The sequence below is a fragment of the Drosophila rhopaloa genome, unplaced genomic scaffold, assembly GCF_018152115.1.
Source record: "Drosophila rhopaloa isolate 14029-0021.01 unplaced genomic scaffold, ASM1815211v1 contig_163, whole genome shotgun sequence".
NCBI lineage: Eukaryota > Metazoa > Arthropoda > Insecta > Diptera > Drosophilidae > Drosophila > Drosophila rhopaloa.
The window spans coordinates 2,130,573-2,147,722 of record NW_025335043.1 but is presented as its reverse complement, the minus strand read 5'-3'; the positions used below and the strand labels follow the sequence as shown (position 1 = coordinate 2,147,722).

General features: G+C 44.0%; 4 protein-coding genes across 6 annotated transcripts; 3 read left to right on the top strand and 1 right to left on the bottom strand.

The window, feature by feature from the left end:
- Nucleotides 1-405: 405 nt before the first annotated feature.
- LOC108037101 (steroid hormone receptor ERR2) lies at nt 406-4,460 on the top strand. Of its 3 annotated transcripts, none has more exons than XM_017113575.1 (3): nt 406-914; nt 2,707-3,280; nt 3,346-4,460. In XM_017113575.1, exons 2-3 carry the CDS (start codon nt 2,720-2,722, stop codon nt 4,255-4,257), a joined length of 1,473 nt encoding a protein of 490 aa, XP_016969064.1. In that variant the 5' UTR covers nt 406-914; nt 2,707-2,719; the 3' UTR covers nt 4,258-4,460. The 3 variants fall into 3 exon arrangements, with proteins under 3 accessions (XP_016969064.1, XP_016969063.1, XP_016969065.1); XM_017113574.1 differs by lacking the exon at nt 406-914 and adding an exon at nt 2,005-2,103; XM_017113576.2 differs by lacking the exon at nt 406-914 and adding an exon at nt 2,151-2,393.
- Nucleotides 4,395-7,369, bottom strand: LOC108037102 (UDP-glucuronic acid decarboxylase 1). The gene is made up of 3 exons (XM_017113577.2): nt 6,548-7,369; nt 6,301-6,482; nt 4,395-5,683 (listed from the first exon to the last, which is right to left on the bottom strand). Exons 1-3 carry the CDS (start codon nt 7,182-7,184, stop codon nt 5,189-5,191), a joined length of 1,314 nt encoding a protein of 437 aa, XP_016969066.1. The 5' UTR covers nt 7,185-7,369; the 3' UTR covers nt 4,395-5,188.
- A 737-nt stretch (nt 7,370-8,106) lies between these two features.
- Nucleotides 8,107-10,575, top strand: LOC108037112 (glycylpeptide N-tetradecanoyltransferase). The gene is made up of 2 exons (XM_017113592.2): nt 8,107-8,401; nt 9,073-10,575. Exons 1-2 carry the CDS (start codon nt 8,197-8,199, stop codon nt 10,284-10,286), a joined length of 1,419 nt encoding a protein of 472 aa, XP_016969081.1. The 5' UTR covers nt 8,107-8,196; the 3' UTR covers nt 10,287-10,575.
- Nucleotides 10,576-11,106: 531 nt separating this feature from the next.
- LOC108037103 (ATP-dependent DNA helicase Q4) lies at nt 11,107-16,514 on the top strand. Its single transcript, XM_017113578.2, has 7 exons — nt 11,107-11,327; nt 11,392-13,933; nt 13,994-14,645; nt 14,704-15,444; nt 15,573-15,748; nt 15,809-16,125; nt 16,197-16,514. Exons 1-7 carry the CDS (start codon nt 11,226-11,228, stop codon nt 16,428-16,430), a joined length of 4,764 nt encoding a protein of 1,587 aa, XP_016969067.2. The 5' UTR covers nt 11,107-11,225; the 3' UTR covers nt 16,431-16,514.
- The last annotated feature ends 636 nt before the right edge of the window (nt 16,515-17,150 follow it).

Below are 17,150 nucleotides of genomic sequence, written 5' to 3'. Positions count from 1 at the left end.
TTAAATAAGTTTATAATATATTTAAAATTTAAAAAGAATTTCACCTAATATTCTTAAAAAATTTTCCAAAAATAATTTCAAATCAAAGTACAAAATATCAAGTGATTTAGGGGCGACCTAAAAATTCTGGTGCTTAGAACAATGTTACTACAAAGTACGGTATTAGTGTTTAAAATACATAGACTTTTAAAAGTTATAAGCTATTAGGCACATTTATATATTTAATAGGGTCTTCCTTAGTTTTATCTATAAGTTTGTTTTGCAAAATGTAAATAATAAGTTAAATAATTTTAATTATATATTTAAATGGAATATTTTATTAAATAGCTTATAAATTTTAAGACCGATGACAGGGAACCAAGCCACCGATTCATGAACACGAACCAGCAGCATCGCCATCCCTGGCGAGGTAGTCTAGTGACTTCCAGCCCTCGTCCGTTCTGGTTCACAAAAAAAATAAAATTACATTTCAATCTTTCCAATATGCAAATATCTGTGCGAAATCCAGCGGAAACAGGATGCGGACAATAGAAAGCGTTCAAAAAACGTGACGTGTGCCTGTGCAAAAAAACATTTCGTGCCTTGACTTAGTGCTTAATCCCAATCCAGACGCATAAAATCGATGCAGATGCTGCCTGCATCGCTCGCACATTCTTATGGAAAGTGCATTAAATTGGTCGTCAGAAGCCACGATGTCAGTTATAAATGCTGTGAAAACGTATAATAAATAAACACGAAAGACTCGAATTTCGAAAGATGCAGACAAACGAAAACAATAGTAGTAACAATAACAAGGTGCTCGAATCGGACCAAAATAAATACATACATACAGACGGTAGAGCAGGCCGATATGTATTGACGTCGCCGCGCTGAAGTAGAGCTGATTACACAAAAGATCCTCTAAACTATTTTATGTAAGTATGTAAACAGATAGGGACAGGCCCACCTTGGGCTGTAATCGCCTGGCTTCGGGCTACCCAGCGGCTGATAAGGAAAGAGTGCCTATGCTTATCTTTCATCTGCAACCTGGCTGATGTCGTCCGCCGTCTGTCTACCTAATATACCACTACTGCCCCCCATTGTCTTTGCCAGCGCGCGTTTTATACCCTTTAGTGGAGTCGTTGTCGTTCTGATCGGGACTTTGCTACACACTAGGTTTTGGATTTACAAAATATGCATTTCAATATAAAATTTCCTTTTGAATAAGGTCTGTGATAGTTGCATTGACTTTATCTTACGGAATAGAAATATATGACTATTTGACTATAAAAATTTCAACCGAATATTTTTAAACATTACAAATTTTTTATTAAAATAACATCATTAAACATTATGATGCAAATAAAGAAAACCATAACCGGTCACTTCCCAATATTGATGTCATATTAGTTTCTAAAAGGTAAAACATTGAAAATTAAAATTTAAATTTTTATAAAAAATATCTAAAATCTGAAGAACTCAACGTATGAACTTAAAATTAGCTTATTGCAACGATTACAAATTTAAACAAGCTTGACAAAATCTTTTATTACGATTGATCAAAAATACACATAGAGCAACGTCCTTCCTTTTCAACAACCCAGCCAATATTATAGCAATCCCTTCCACGAAAACATCTGAAATCATTTAATTTCTTCAAAAAGCTCAACTCATTCATACAAAATAAAATTGCTTAAAAAAAATATTACTGACATCCTAAGCGAGCGGAATTTTTGCTAATTGATAATTAATTATTATGCTTAGAGTTTTAAAGCTTAAGTTAGCTTTATATAAATAAATAAATTAAAAATGTTTAAAATAACATAAATTAATTGAATTTTTATCAACAATATCTGAAGATAACTTAAGATAATTAGAACTAACATTTCTGAGTAAATTGAAGGGTATTTGATTTTTGATGTTCTGAATGTTCGGCTTTTAAATGTATTTCGCTTCTGCCTAATCAATGTCAGCACTGTGCGTCGTGATTTGTAGTACCGTTAGCTGGAAGGTACTCCACGCACAGTACCGTTATCGCACTACCAGTACGCTGTTCGGTTTGTTAAGTTCAGTTCTGTTCCGTACTTTTCCACGACCACCGATGAAGTTCTACGCGGGAGAAGGGTACGACTACGACTTTTGGATGAATATACTCTGGATTGGGGATCGCAACCCAGTGCACTATGTTTACTGTTGTTTTTGCTTAGGCGGGGCTTAATTACAATTACATTTTGCATTCATTAAGCATTCAGCGACCAAGTTTTGTGCGACTAGCCGTCATAGTAGAGCAAAGTCGGAAATCATTGATAAGTGCTGATAATAACTGTAATTTTAAACTAACCCTCTTTTGTGGCAATGCTTACCACTGTGCAATGTGTACTATTTGACATTTAGCAAAAGCGATCCCTATCGCGGTGAGTTGGCGAATTTGAACGTGTTTCCCACATTTTTAACCCTTTAGTTCTAAATATGTCACTGATTTTTGGGGTAAAAAAATGCAAAGAGCGTGCAATGAATTTGATGTTGCGATATTAAAGGTATATATACCTATTCCATTCTTAAGTATTAAAGTCTTAATGCTTTTGCTTGTACTTAAAAACCTTTTTTTAGTTTAGCATGAAGAATGGTTCTAGACCTCAGGGGTTTGGGTGGTAATACAAACTTATAGATCTCGTTTAAATAAGTGTGTTTATTTAATGTAACCTTACCCACTTTTTTCTTCGACAGTCAAGGCTCGAATATGTCCGACGGCGTCGGTATCTTGCACATCAAGCAGGAGGTGGACACTTCTTCAGCGGGCGGCGGAGCCTCCTGCTTCAGTCCCACTTCCAAGTCAACGGCCCAACAAAGTGGTACAAACGGCATGAAGTCCTCACCCTCGGTTTCACCCGAGAGACAGCTCTGCAGCTCGACAACCTCCCTTTCCTGCGATCTGCATAACGTATCCCTCAGCAACGATGGCGATAGTCTTAAGGGCGGCGGAGCGGGCAGCGGCACCAGTGGCGGAGGAGGAGGTGGTGGTACCAGTGGAGGTAATGCTAGCAATGCGAGTGCTGGAACAGGATCCGGATCCGTAAGGGATGAGCTTCGCCGGTTGTGTCTAGTTTGTGGGGATGTGGCCAGTGGATTCCACTATGGCGTGGCCAGCTGCGAGGCCTGCAAAGCATTCTTCAAACGCACCATCCAGGGCAACATCGAGTACACTTGCCCGGCAAACAACGAGTGCGAGATTAACAAGCGGAGGCGCAAGGCCTGTCAGGCGTGTCGCTTCCAAAAGTGCCTGCTAATGGGCATGCTCAAGGTAAGATCTGATTCCCAAGATGGAACTATTAAGTACTTATTGCTTCTTAAATTCTTCTAAATCAGGAGGGCGTGCGTTTGGATCGAGTGCGTGGTGGGCGGCAGAAGTACCGACGGAATCCCGTCTCAAACTCTTACCAGACCATGCAGCTGCTCTACCAATCCAACACCACCTCGCTGTGCGATGTAAAAATCCTGGAGGTGCTCAACTCCTACGAACCGGATGCTTTGAGCGTCCAAACGCCGCCACCGCAAGTACACACGACTACCATTGCGAATGATGAGGCGTCCTCCTCTTCGGGCAGTATCAAACTTGAGTCCAACGTTGGAGTCACGCCCAATGGCACTTGCATTTTCCAGAACAACAATAACAATGACCCCAATGAGATACTAAGCGTTTTGAGCGATATTTACGATAAGGAGCTAGTGAGCGTGATTGGTTGGGCCAAACAGATACCTGGCTTTATAGAGCTACCCCTTAACGACCAGATGAAGTTGCTCCAGGTGTCTTGGGCGGAGATCCTAACCCTTCAGCTGACCTTCCGTTCACTGCCGTTTAATGGCAAACTGTGCTTCGCCACGGATGTCTGGATGGATGAGCTATTAGCCAAGGAGTGCGGCTACACTGAGTTCTACTACCACTGTGTGCAGATCGCGCAACGCATGGAGAGGATTTCGCCACGAAGGGAGGAGTACTACTTGCTAAAGGCGCTGCTTCTGGCCAACTGCGACATTCTGCTGGATGACCAGAGTTCACTACGCGCCTTTCGCGATACGATTCTAAATTCCCTTAACGACGTTGTCTATTTGCTGCGTCATTCTTCGGCGGTATCGCATCAGCAACAGTTGCTACTGCTGCTGCCTTCGCTGCGACAGGCGGATGACATCCTGCGGCGCTTCTGGCGAGGAATCGCACGGGATGAGGTAATCACCATGAAGAAACTTTTTCTCGAGATGCTCGAGCCGCTGGCCAGGTGAAACAAATTATGCGGACGGCCAATCTAGTTGATCTAGCTGATTAGCAAAGGTGCAAATATAGTCTTAAGTTGGACGTATACTGGCGTAGATTAAGCGTAGGATAAGCCATGTACATAGATAGTAAAATACTTGTCGGGTTAGATTAGTTTGCAGAGAAAAACCTCTTTTTAATGGCCTACCAATTACAGCAACTCAAAAACCTACTTAAGCCTAGAATCGGGGCGTGTTAACACTGGATAAAGGCGCATACAGGTGTTTTTTGTCCACCACGAATTGTAAATGAGTCACAGTTCTCCAATAATTTGTTCAAATTAATTCTCACTGGTTTTGATATGCTATTCATAACCTTCTGATGAAATTCGGGCTCATTTCTACTTTGTAGAAAATTTATTACGAACGATTATACGGTTTTTTAGTTGCATATGCCCCAGTGATTTTGTTGTTTATGTGGTGCACATGCGGTCAAACAAAATAGCACTTTAGAGACTTATACAATAAAATAATTAAATTACTAATGTTTGTAAAGACCTAAAACAGTTTCCTTTAGTTAAGTCTTTTGTGGAATTCCTTTATAATTCTCAGAATTTTAGTTTTCGTTTGGGTTTTCTCGTTAGGCTCTACTTGTCTGTTCAGAAAAGTTAATGTTATTTTAGATGGTTTAAATGTGATTCAATAAATGTGAATTTATTCAACACTTCAAATGATATTCCCTAATTTCAGTGCTATAAATTTGATCGCATTTGTACACCATTGGCTCCCAGTTTCTTACAACAAACCCTACGTTCAAAACTTCACAAAAAGAACCATGCTCATGACCTTAAAAATTTCGCGTGGTCCTAAAGGCTTACAATTAGTGCTATCGATGGTCATATTTACATTTGCAGACTAGAGACTTTGCATCATCATTAACTAAAGCTAATCCCAATTAATTCTACGGTGTATCGAAGTACTTGTTGGAGCTTTCCTGGAAACGGTCGCTGCGCGCTAGTTCGTTTCGAAAGTAGGAGATGGTCCGCTGCAGTCCAGTTTCAAGGGGAACCTTTGGTTCCCATTGGAGATACTGCCGGGCACGCGTTATGTCCGGTTTTCTGCGCTGCGGGTCGTCTTCCATGGCTTTCGTTTGCTTTATCACACTGGGCCCGCCGACCAGTTGCTTGATGATCTCGGCAAATTCGCCGATAGTCTGCTCCACAGGATTGCCCAAATTCACCGGCTGTGTGAAGTTGGATCCCATTAAGGCTATCATTCCATCCACCAGATCCGAAACGTACTGAAAGGAGCGGGTTTGCTTGCCATTTCCATACACCGTGATGGTTTCATTTCTAAGCGCCTGGAGTATAAAGTTGGACACCACACGTCCATCGTTCATGTGCATCCTGGGTCCGTAAGTGTTAAAGATGCGCGCCACGCGCACTTGAACCTTTTCCTAACGATACAGATACCAGACAAAATCAATTAGTATGAAAGTCAGATTCCCGGCAGAGATCGAGAAATGTGGAAATCTTATCTCGTGACAAGCAGCGAAGCAGAACACCAATTAATGGCATTCCAATTGAGATCATTTAATGACCAGCTACCGATCGAATCAAGAAAGATCTGCTATATTTCTGTTTTCCTTTTAAGGAATGTGGTTTTCGGTTCGCTATTTAAATTTTTTTAATTTTGGAAATATTATTTGAATTAATACTTAAATCACGAAAATTACTGCAGTTTAAAAAATATTTGTAGTGTATCAAAAGACATTTTTTAATGAATTGCCTTTCTTCAACACGAAAAAAGTTATAATTTTTTTTTTTGTGACCATTAATCTTTTCTTTGTCTAAAATGGTAAATATTATTTAATCAACATTAGATATTGAATGTATAAGTTGTATTAACAAAGAGGTCTATTGTTTGATAAAAAAAAAGCAAATTAAATTTGAATTTTGTACGATTAGGAAAAGTCAGTCGAAAAGAAATTATTTTCGCACTGATAGCAATATCATACGAAACAAAGGCTAGGTATAAAAAAGTTTTTAATATAGATATGGATGAGGGGTTCACCTGTTTGGCATACGCATAGCTCAGAGTCTCGGAGACGCGCTTTCCCTCGTCGTAGCAAGCCCTTGGTCCGATGGGATTCACATGGCCCCAGTAGGTCTCAGGTTGCGGATGCACCGTGGGATCTCCGTAAACCTCCGAAGTGCTTGCTATCAGAACTTTTGCCATCACACGCTTGGCCAGTCCTTTTTAAAAAGTTGAATTAATCAAAAAAAAAATTCAACTATATCTTATTAAAAATACTACCCACCCAGCACATTGATGGTACCCATGGTGTTGGTCTTGATGGTCTTAACCGGATTGTACATGTAGTGCGGGGGCGAGGCTGGCGAAGCCAGGTGGTAAATCTCATCAATCTCTATGAACAGAGGATTTACAATGTCGTGGTGGATGAGCTCGAAGTTTTCGTGTCCCAGCCAGTGCTCCACATTCCGCTTGCGTCCCGTGAAGAAGTTGTCCACCACGATGACTTCGTGACCCTGGACCATCAAGTCGTCCACCAGGTGGGAGCCCACGAAGCCTGCTCCTCCAGTGATCAGGATGCGTTTGCGGTTCTTGTAGTTGAGGTACTTAACCTTCCGGTACTTTCGCGGTGTACTGGTCTGCAGACTACGAATCTGCTCCTCCAACTGGGCAAGCTGCTCCCTAGTGCGCTGCAGTTCGGCCTTTTGCTCGCGGATCAGTAAATTTTGCTCTTCGTAGGCCATCTGAAGGCTTCTCTGCAGAGGGCTCTCCGTGGGTGGCCAGCGGGCCTGAACCTCCTCGCCGGCGGAAATGGAGGACATCCCGCCCGCCGAAACGCTGATCGCCCGGTATAGGTAGACCAGGAACAGGATGACCAGCAAGGCGGCCGCCACAATCTTCAGGCGCTTCTTGGTGGCCGTCATTGTCGTCGGGTGGCGGAGGCGGATGTGGATTTGGAGGTTGTGTGTTGCAGGGTCCCAGTGCTTATCAGCAACTGATATCGCCACATTGCATTCTTGTTCGGCTAAGCTATTGCAACTATATAAACAATACGGCAACCAGAGTGGCCAGTTGGCGTTAACTAAATCCCAACAGCTATTTTAGTCTATCGCCAATAAACTTTTAACAAAGCTCGCGCCCTATATTAAAATAACGGAAAAATAACTATATAACAAATAATCTAATCACTTAATAACTAAGAGCTTCATTAAATCATTTAAGGATAAGCTAACTGACCTAAGTGCTTAACAATTTTGAAACATTTATTTATTTATTAAAGGTGGCAATTTAAACAAATGTTTACATAAATTACATTTGCTTTTAATAAAATTCGAACATTTTAACAAAGTTTGCGCCTCATTAAAATAACAGAAAAATAACTATATAACAAATAATCTAATCACTTAATGACTAAGAGCTTCATTAAAGCATTTAAGGATTAGCTAACTGACCTAAATTCTTAACAATTTTGAAACATTTATTTATTTATTAAAGGTGGCAATTTAAACAAATATTTACATAAATTACATTTGGTTTTAATAAAATTCGAATTTTATATTCAGTCTATTTTAAATTTTGTAGCCATCTTTGCAAGCCAATTTAATTAAAATGAACTTATCTTGCTGTTCTTCAATTTAAAAGTAATATGTCGTAAATGCCATTTAAAATGGGCGGGCGTAAGATGCACACTCCTCAAAATCATGAAAAATACAACTTCTTAGTAAATAGCTTTTGCAGTTTTGATTCCTTATTGCTGACATTTTAAATAATAATGTTAACAAATTAACCGGTTCGCATTTAACCCGGTACCCGGTGCGAGCTTTCAGCTTTGACTGCCGTCGGGCACACTGCTTTTTGAGTCAGCTGCTTATAGTTTTGCGATTTCATTGCAATTATAATTTGCCAAGCTATTTAAACAGAAATACTGTGCGGACCATGCCGAACGAAAATGCGGACGACCAGGCCGGCCAGGAGCTAAAGCAGAAGGTCAAGGAGGTGGCTGTCGCCTCGGAGGAAATGCTCGAGAAGGTTGTTGCCGGCTTAAAGATCCAGGATACGGGAACGTCGAATATAGCCGGAAATGAGGATTCGGAGCAGGCGGATGGAGCCAAGAATGCGGCTTCAGTGTCCGCGGATGCAAGTAAGTGTACCGAACGGCAGAAAAAGCCTTTTTTGAGGCACCTCCTTGGGGCTGGCAAATGAGGTTAGGTTCGGTCGGGGACTACAGTCAAACGACTTTAACTTGAACTTAACTTGAAGTAAGAGAAATAGTGATTTGTTTCAATTTTTTAAACTTTTACAACCGTTTATTTTACAACAACAATAATTGGAAGATAAGCTTGTGCCAAACAATGAATAAGTAATGAATCATAAATTCTTTTTTTTTTAACATCACTGAATCGTTCTATAAAGTTTGTAATATTGCTTACTGTAAGCTCATCTACAAACATCTGCTTTAAGAACAAAATAAGAATGCTGATAGATTTTGTAAGATAACATCTAATTATAAATAAGTTTTAAAAATGACCGAAGACAATAAACTAAACTAAAATTTACCTTTCGGAAAATAAACAGTCAACCTTCGTTGATTTCATGATATCATGTTTGGTAAATGTGTAAACACCCCAATTTGGGGTGTAAGACAGCAGGCTATGCTTGTTAAACTAGTTTACTGTCATTTCCCCTTATATTTTTCATTCGACACATTTCATTTAAGTGACAACAATTCGAGGGTAATATAACTATTTATTGGGAAGGGTTAGCAAGTTTAATAGTTTATTAAAATCGATACTTCCTCCGTTTCTTTTTCAGGCAAGCAGGCCTTGCTACAGGCCGTATCCGATGCGATGGCCAGCACCCGCCAGATGGCCAAGAAGTTTGCCTTCTGGTCCACACAGCCGGTCACAAAGCTGGACGAGCAGGTGACCACCAACGAGTGCATCGAACCGAACAAGGAGGTCAGTGAGATCCGGGCGGAGCCATACACTCTGCCCGGTGGCTTCAAGTGGGTGACTCTTGACCTGACCGATGCCAACGACCTCAAGGAGCTGTACACGCTCCTTAATGAGAACTACGTGGAGGACGATGATGCCATGTTTCGGTTCGACTACCAGCCGGAATTCCTCAAGTGGTCGCTCCAGCCCCCGGGTTGGAAACGTGACTGGCATGTGGGCGTGCGGGTGGAGAAGTCCGGCAAACTGGTGGGCTTCATTTCGGCTATTCCCAGCAAGCTGAAGTCTTCCGACAAGGTGCTTAAGGTAGTAGACATCAACTTCTTGTGCGTTCACAAGAAGTTGCGCAGCAAGCGGGTGGCTCCAGTGCTGATCCGTGAAATCACACGTCGCGTCAATTTGACGGGGATATTTCAGGCGGCCTACACGGCTGGTGTGGTGCTGCCCACGCCGGTGGCCACCTGTCGCTATTGGCACCGCTCCCTCAATCCCAAAAAGTTGGTGGACGTGCGTTTCTCGCATCTGGCCCGCAACATGACCATGCAGCGCACCATGAAGCTGTACAAACTGCCTGATCAGCCCAAGACAAAGGGCTATCGCCGGATCACGGCCAAGGACATGGACAAGGCCCACAAGTTGTTGGAGGACTATTTGAAGAGGTTTAAGCTGAGCCCGGTTTTTAGCAAGGAAGAGTTCCGCCATTGGTTTACCCCCAAGGAAGGCATCATTGACTGCTTCGTGGTGGCCGACGAGAAGGGCAACATCACTGATCTGACCAGCTACTACTGCCTGCCCTCGTCGGTGATGCACCATCCGGTGCACAAGACCGTGCGCGCCGCCTATTCCTTTTACAATGTGTCCACGAAGACGCCCTGGCTGGACCTGATGAACGATGCACTGATCTCAGCCCGCAATGTCCAGATGGACGTGTATAATGCCCTCGATCTAATGGAGAACAAGAAGTACTTTGCGCCGCTGAAGTTCGGTGCCGGGGATGGCAACCTGCAGTACTACCTGTACAACTGGCGCTGTCCATCGATGCAGCCGGAGGAGATTGCCCTGATACTCATGTAGTCACCTCAACGCCTATGTTTACATTCTCGCCCTGCCTTTCGCCGCTCTCCCCCCTCCGCTTTGTCCACCCCGCTGGAAGTCCTGTGCGGCTGCTTTGCTTGGCTCCTATCCATATCCATGTAGCTATTACCTTTATCTTCAGTTATTCCAGCGAGGGAAACCCATTGCGAGTCACTTACCCAGCATTATTGTGAGAACTGCATTTTGCAACGGCCAAGCTTGGATATTTTTTACTACAGAAAACAAAACGAACACAAACTGAATAAAATGCGCAGCAATATCTATAGAATTTTGATGTGTATTGAATGCTGGTTTCCGGTTGAGCTTATAGCTGACATTCACTGTATTTTGGTCAAAATATACGCCTACTAACAGTCCGACATAACTCTCAGTTCTGCGAAAAATCGCTCAAATCTCAGTTCAAAATCTTGAAACAGGAAAATTATTTTTTGATGTGGTTAAATATAAATTAAATTAAAACATCTAATAAAATTAGATTGAATAAAATCATGCAGAAAGTATTTATTGTATCTATTTTTACACAAGATAATATAAAACATATTTTTTTAAATAATCCTAGAAACCTATCAAAACCAAAAATTTTAAATAATGAAAAAGAAACATTACAGTTGACTTTATGACTTTATTTCGTAAATTAAAAAAAATTTAGTCTTTAAGAGCTATAATTTATACAATAGAATAATTAAAGCAATTTGTTTTCGAAGTAAAGCCGTTAAGCTATATTTACTGTATTTTAGAACGGTGTTTCCATGTGCGACAGTATGGCAACTCTCTTGTATCGGCATCGATCTGGCAAGGGCGACGAAAAAGCGCGCGCTCAGCGAAAACAGCTGCCATTGTGTTGGTTTATTAGTTGCTAAAATCTTGCTCCAAATGTTTGTTTATTAATATAAAAAACAATTTAAAACGTCCACCGATATGGACGATTCGGTGTTTAAGATTAAATACCAGAAATACAAGCTGCGTGTCAAGTTGTGGGAAAAGGATTTCAAGAAGAAGAATGGGAGGGTTCCATCGAAGGTGAGATTGGGATCTGGATAATACTATTGTTAAAATAAGCTAATTTCTTGATCTCTTGTGGCAGTATGATATTCGGGAGGCCAGCCAGGAGATTCGCGACTCCTACAAGATGTACTACAAACTGAAGACCTCATTCCTAGAGGAAACTCTGAACGATGTGCTCAGCGAGGATGGATACGATATCTTGGAGATGTCGCAGGCCAGTGATCTGGGTGTGAGCCTGCTAGATCAGGACATCAGTCTAAATGGAGGACCTCAACTACCGATGGATATATCCGCACTGGTGGAGCCACAGGTATCTGCCATTCTGGAGGAGATTCCGCAACAAGAACAAGGATCATTTTCTAATCTTCAGGACCTGCCCAATCGGCAAGTCCTCACCAATCTAGTTAATCGCGATGAGAACCATGTGATCCGTAAGTTCGAAGCTGTGGAGGAGCTGTCAATTAACCAGAATGCCTGGGGCAAGGAGGTCAGCAAGAAACAACCTGATCTGGTAAAACCCCTAGAGGCTTCTCTTTCCGCTCCGGCGCAGGGAAAGCCGCTTAAAACGACCGCTAGTCTTAAACCCAGCCTGAGTGCCAAGTTGTTCAAATCCACGAGCGGATTTGCCAAACGAAATCCCCGCAAGCCGCTGTCACACAGTTCCGTAAACGCCTCTAGTTCCAACAGTTCCCTCAGCTCGGTTTCTTCCACTCTGGTGGAAGAGCTGCCTGATTTCGAGACCATACTAATACGCAAGGCGCAGGAGTACAAGGAGAAGGAGCTGGCCCTAGCTTCTAATCCGCTTTTAGCCGGCGATCACAGTAAGGAGACCATCAAAACGCAGGTGGACGATGGCTGGCTGCAGCGAAATACAAATGAGAATACTCTTGAGGCGGAGATGCCCTTTGCAGAAGCAAATAATAATAGTGCTCCACCAAAGAAAATCAACTTTGGACTAAAAAATCTCGATTTAAGTAAACTAAAGTCCACTACTAAGGAGGAACAGCAGGTGCAGGTGAAGACCGAAACGGTAGCAACCACACAGCCGTTGCAATCTGTTAACAGTTTTATAATAAACCAGAAACCAGTTTCCCCTAGTCAGACACCCTCTGCATCCATTCAGAAACCACTTGCTCCCAGCCATAAACCTCGCCCTGTAGAGGAGGACACTGATTCCGATTCTGACTCTGTTGTGGCTGAAAGTGAGGAAGAGCCGGAGCCCCAGGAGTACCGACAGCTCGCCAAACGTCGCAGAATTATGCCAACCCCTGCAGGATCTTCCGAGGTAGCCGAAATAGCGGAAATAACCAACAAAGTCGAACCGGAACCTGAAGCGTTGACTCTCGCCGATCCAGAGGATGAATATGGAATGGATTTCTCTGCGGACGAAGAAACGGATGCAACCTATGAGCCCGAGAAGGGCAAGAAAGAGAAGGCAAAGCGCAAACAAGCAGCCGGAAAAAGGAAGACCACTAAACCTAAGGCGGAAGCTAAACCTAAAGCTGAAAAGAAACCCAAAATCAAAGCAGAAAAGAAACCCAAGGTGGAGAAGAAGCCAAGGAGCTCTAAGAAAGCTATTGCTGCCGAACCTCCTCCTGTTCCAGAAGAAGAGGATCAGAGTCAGCCTCTAAATCCGGAAGATCTTAAATACGTGTTGGCGTTGGAGGCAGGCGACATAACCTCCGTTCCTCGAATTAATCAGCAGGATCTGGAAAAAGCAGACGTCACTGCACAGCGCTATATTAGCACCTTTGCAGCAGGACCCATAACAGGAACAGCAGAGGGATCCAACATCCGAGTGGATGAAAAGCGATCCGCTGCCCGAAAAAAACTGGAGGAAAGAATAGCTTCTGGGAAGTTAAACGAAAACTTTGTGACTATCAACATCCAAAAGAAGAAATTTGTGCGCGGCAAAAAGACCGTGAATTTTAGCAAGTACAAGAAGACGCAGTGGCGGCATAAAAAGCGAGTGGCTGCCCTGAGTGGGCCAGGTATGGACATGGGTGGCTGTGATGGCGGAGTGCTCACCTGTTTCCAGTGCGGCGGCGTGGGCCATTTCGCCCAGCAGTGCAAGGTGAAGGGGGACAGCCTGTTGCCCTTATCTGCGCAGCTTGAGGAGGATCCCTCGCCATTCCCCACGCTCGCCGAGGCGCAGGAGATGGCCAGCCAGGGCGCAGTGGTGGCTCACAGTCGCAACATCTCAAGACTGCCCCAGGCGGCCAATGCGGCCATTCTGCAAGGTGAGGAATCAGATGAATCAGAGGAGGAAGTTCCAGACAGTAGCGGTGATGAGGACGGAAAACCGCATCCTGAGCCGGATTGGTCGAGCGATGATCCGGACATCGATTTTGAGGCACTGGATGCAGCCGTCGAAGCCTCTCTAAGTCAGCCGGTTAGCCAAGAGAAAGCAGCTTCGCCTATTAAAAGCTACGTTGGTCACAAAATTCCGGAGGAGTTCCTCAAGCAGGCTGGCCTGGACACCAACGTCGCCACTGCGAATCACAGCCGGCACGGCGGGGTGAAGCCACTCTACGATCTCCTGCCGGATGGAACTGTTCAGGACACGTCACCCGAAGTCCTGGAAGCGCTGCATATGTTCGGTCACAAAAACTTCAGGAAGGGTGAGACGAAGATTTTATTTGATTTCACTTTATTATTATAGTTTTAATTATTCCCACCAGGTCAGGATCGGGCCATCATGCGCACCCTTTCCGGCCTCTCTTCGCTGGTTACCCTCAGCACAGGCAGTGGCAAGTCTCTGTGCTACCAGTTGCCCGCCTATCTGTTTAGCCGCAAATTGGGAGCCATTACGCTGGTCATCTCGCCGCTGGTATCGCTTATGGAGGACCAGGTGACCGGGGTGCCGCACTTCCTGCGCGCCCACTGTCTGCACACCAATCAGACGGGGCCGCAACGCATTAAGATTCAGCAGATGATTGCCAACGGTGAAATTGATATTCTGCTGGTTTCTCCGGAGGCAGTGGTTTCCGGGGAGCGGGCCACGGGATTCGGTGCCATTCTTCGCCAGCTGCCGCCCATTGCATTTGCCTGCATTGATGAGGCGCATTGCGTGTCCCAGTGGAGTCACAACTTCCGTCCCAGCTACCTGATGATCTGCAAGGTGCTGCGAAAGAATCTCGGGGTTCACACGGTGCTGGGACTTACGGCCACCGCTACGTTGCCCACGAGGGTGAGCATCATCAACCATCTGGGCATCGCGGACGGGGAGCGCGGCGTTATTAGCGACATACCCTTGCCAGACAATTTGGTGCTGTCCGTGTCCAAGGATCACAACCGAGATGCAGCGCTGCTCCAACTACTTAATAGCGAACGGTAGTGAATATTTTAACCCATCAGAGTCACGATCATTAACTTTTTCCGATCGTTTCAGCTTTGAGCCCTGCCAATCCATCATCATCTACTGCACTCGCAGAGACGAGTGTGAGCGAATCGCTGGATTCATTAGAACCTGCGTGCAGGATCGGCGTCAGCCAGCCCAGGATCAGGGCAAGAAGCGCAAGCGGGTGAACTGGCAGGCGGAGCCATACCATGCCGGAATGCCGGCTTCGAGGCGTCGCACTGTCCAGAAGGCCTTTATGGGCAACGAGCTACGCATCGTGGTGGCCACCATCGCCTTCGGCATGGGCATCAACAAGCCGGACATTCGCGCCGTGATCCATTACAACATGCCAAGGAATTTCGAGAGCTATGTGCAGGAGATTGGACGAGCAGGTCGCGATGGCTTGCCGTCTCACTGTCATCTCTTCTTGGATGCGAAGGGTGGCGATCAGAGTGAGTTGCGTCGACATGTGTACTCCAACTCCATCGATCGGCATGTGATCCGCAAGCTGCTGCAGAAGATTTTTGTGCCGTGCAGCTGCGACAAGGAGGCTTCCAAGGGAGCTGCTCCTCCAATGGCCCTTGAAGGCGATGGTCCGAGGGTTCATGTGTGTCCGGGTCACGAAATCGGCTTCTCTGTAGAGAAAACTGTTGAGATGCTGGACATCCCGGCGGAGAACATTTCCACGCTGCTCTGCTACATGGAGCTCGATCCCCGCTGGTGCATCAGTGTGCTCAGCTCAGCATACGTGATGGCCAAAGTGATCTCATACGGTGGACCCAAGTACCTGAAGTGAGTTCAAAAGTTATTAAACGTTTTTAGTAATATGGTTATTTCGTACTTTACTTTTAATGCCTTTATGAAAATGCTTAAGTAGAACATGGTATTTTCCCTGCTAATTCTGTTCCTTCCATTCACAGGCACGCAGCAAAGGAATGCCCACCCTTGGCCATGGCCATTGCTTTGCAGATTCGCGACAAGACCTTCAAGGAGGACTCGAACATCATAGAGTTTTCTGTGACAGACATTGCAGCAGGAATTGGTTGGAACAGCGGCGTGGTAAAGTACCAACTTAAGGACCTGGAGTGGGTGAAAGGTGAGTTGGTACCCCGTTCCTTAAGATCTTTTTAGTTTCTTAACCACCATCCCTCAATAGTAAATGGATTTCCGAAGCGATCGCCCATCACGGTGAGCTTCTATGATTTGGGATTCCGCATCAAGGTCCCCGGTGATTTTACAGAAACGGAAATCGACAGTGCTCTGGACACGCTCTATACGCGATCAGTGAAACAGGAGCGCACTCAGCTAATCCAGCTGCAGTATGTTGCCCACGGATTGGCGGCGGTGGCCTACAGTTCCTGTGGTCAGTGCTGCAATGCGGACTTTCCTCAAGATAGGGGCGAGCAATTAAAGGCTATCGTGCGCAACTACTTTGCCAATGACTACCCGCAGGACTTGGAGTTAGAAGTGGAGGTAATTTCTTGCCACCACATGTTACAAAATATTTATTTGACGTTAACTTCCATATTACTTTTGTCTTTCAGCCCAGCAATGTGCCCGATGAGAGCATCACAGACGACGTGCACGCCCTGATCAACATGTATCCGGACAACACATTCAGTGGACGGAACATTGCCCGCATCTTCCACGGCATCATGAGCCCCAACTATCCGGCCGTCATTTGGGGACGCTGTAAGTTCTGGCGTGCCCACGTCAAGGTCGATTTCAATCGCATCCTGCAACTTGCGAACATGGCTATCATTAAGAGGCGTACCTAGCCATGATCATTGGAAAATTCTCTTTGTGATGCACCGGTAAACTTGTTCAATCTTGATGAATTTAAAAATATGTGATGCCATTCAATAACATTTGTTGCTTTTATTCTTTTAAGTCTGATAATAATAATAAAAACTTTAGTTATTAACCATGTTCTGTTGATGCTGAGCTTAAATAAGTTCTGGCAATGCTTGAAGAGCTGAAAAGTTATTTGAATAGAATTTCAGTTCTGTTATTTTTCTTATTTAATTAGTATATGTATTAAATTGTTTTACCCATTTACCCTAAAAGTAGTGAGCAGTAAGCCAATTGGTCCAATCGTTCTTTATTTTGCTCAGCTATGGCGGGCATTATCGTTAACACTGGATATATACCGAGAAAATTAGTCTTTACATATATATATTTGGAGGTTTTAACGGCTATGGATCTAAATGAGGAGTAGAGTAATGCTCCCTTATTTCTTCTTAATACTATTACCGAAATTAAGCCGCTAAAAAATTAAACGGGATTGCGTCCATGCTTTTATGTTATGGGCCTTTTATGTGACAGTCCGCTATAAAGATTGTTTCGGACCTATTAGCTATAGTCAGTTAAATCGTAAAAGCTTGCTATAATTGTTTCGGATATATCAGCTTTTTGTTAGCTTTTAGCTTTTATCCTGCCAATAATATTATAGCAACAAAAACCAAGTTTCGCTTCTACAGATGTTTGGGAGCGCCATT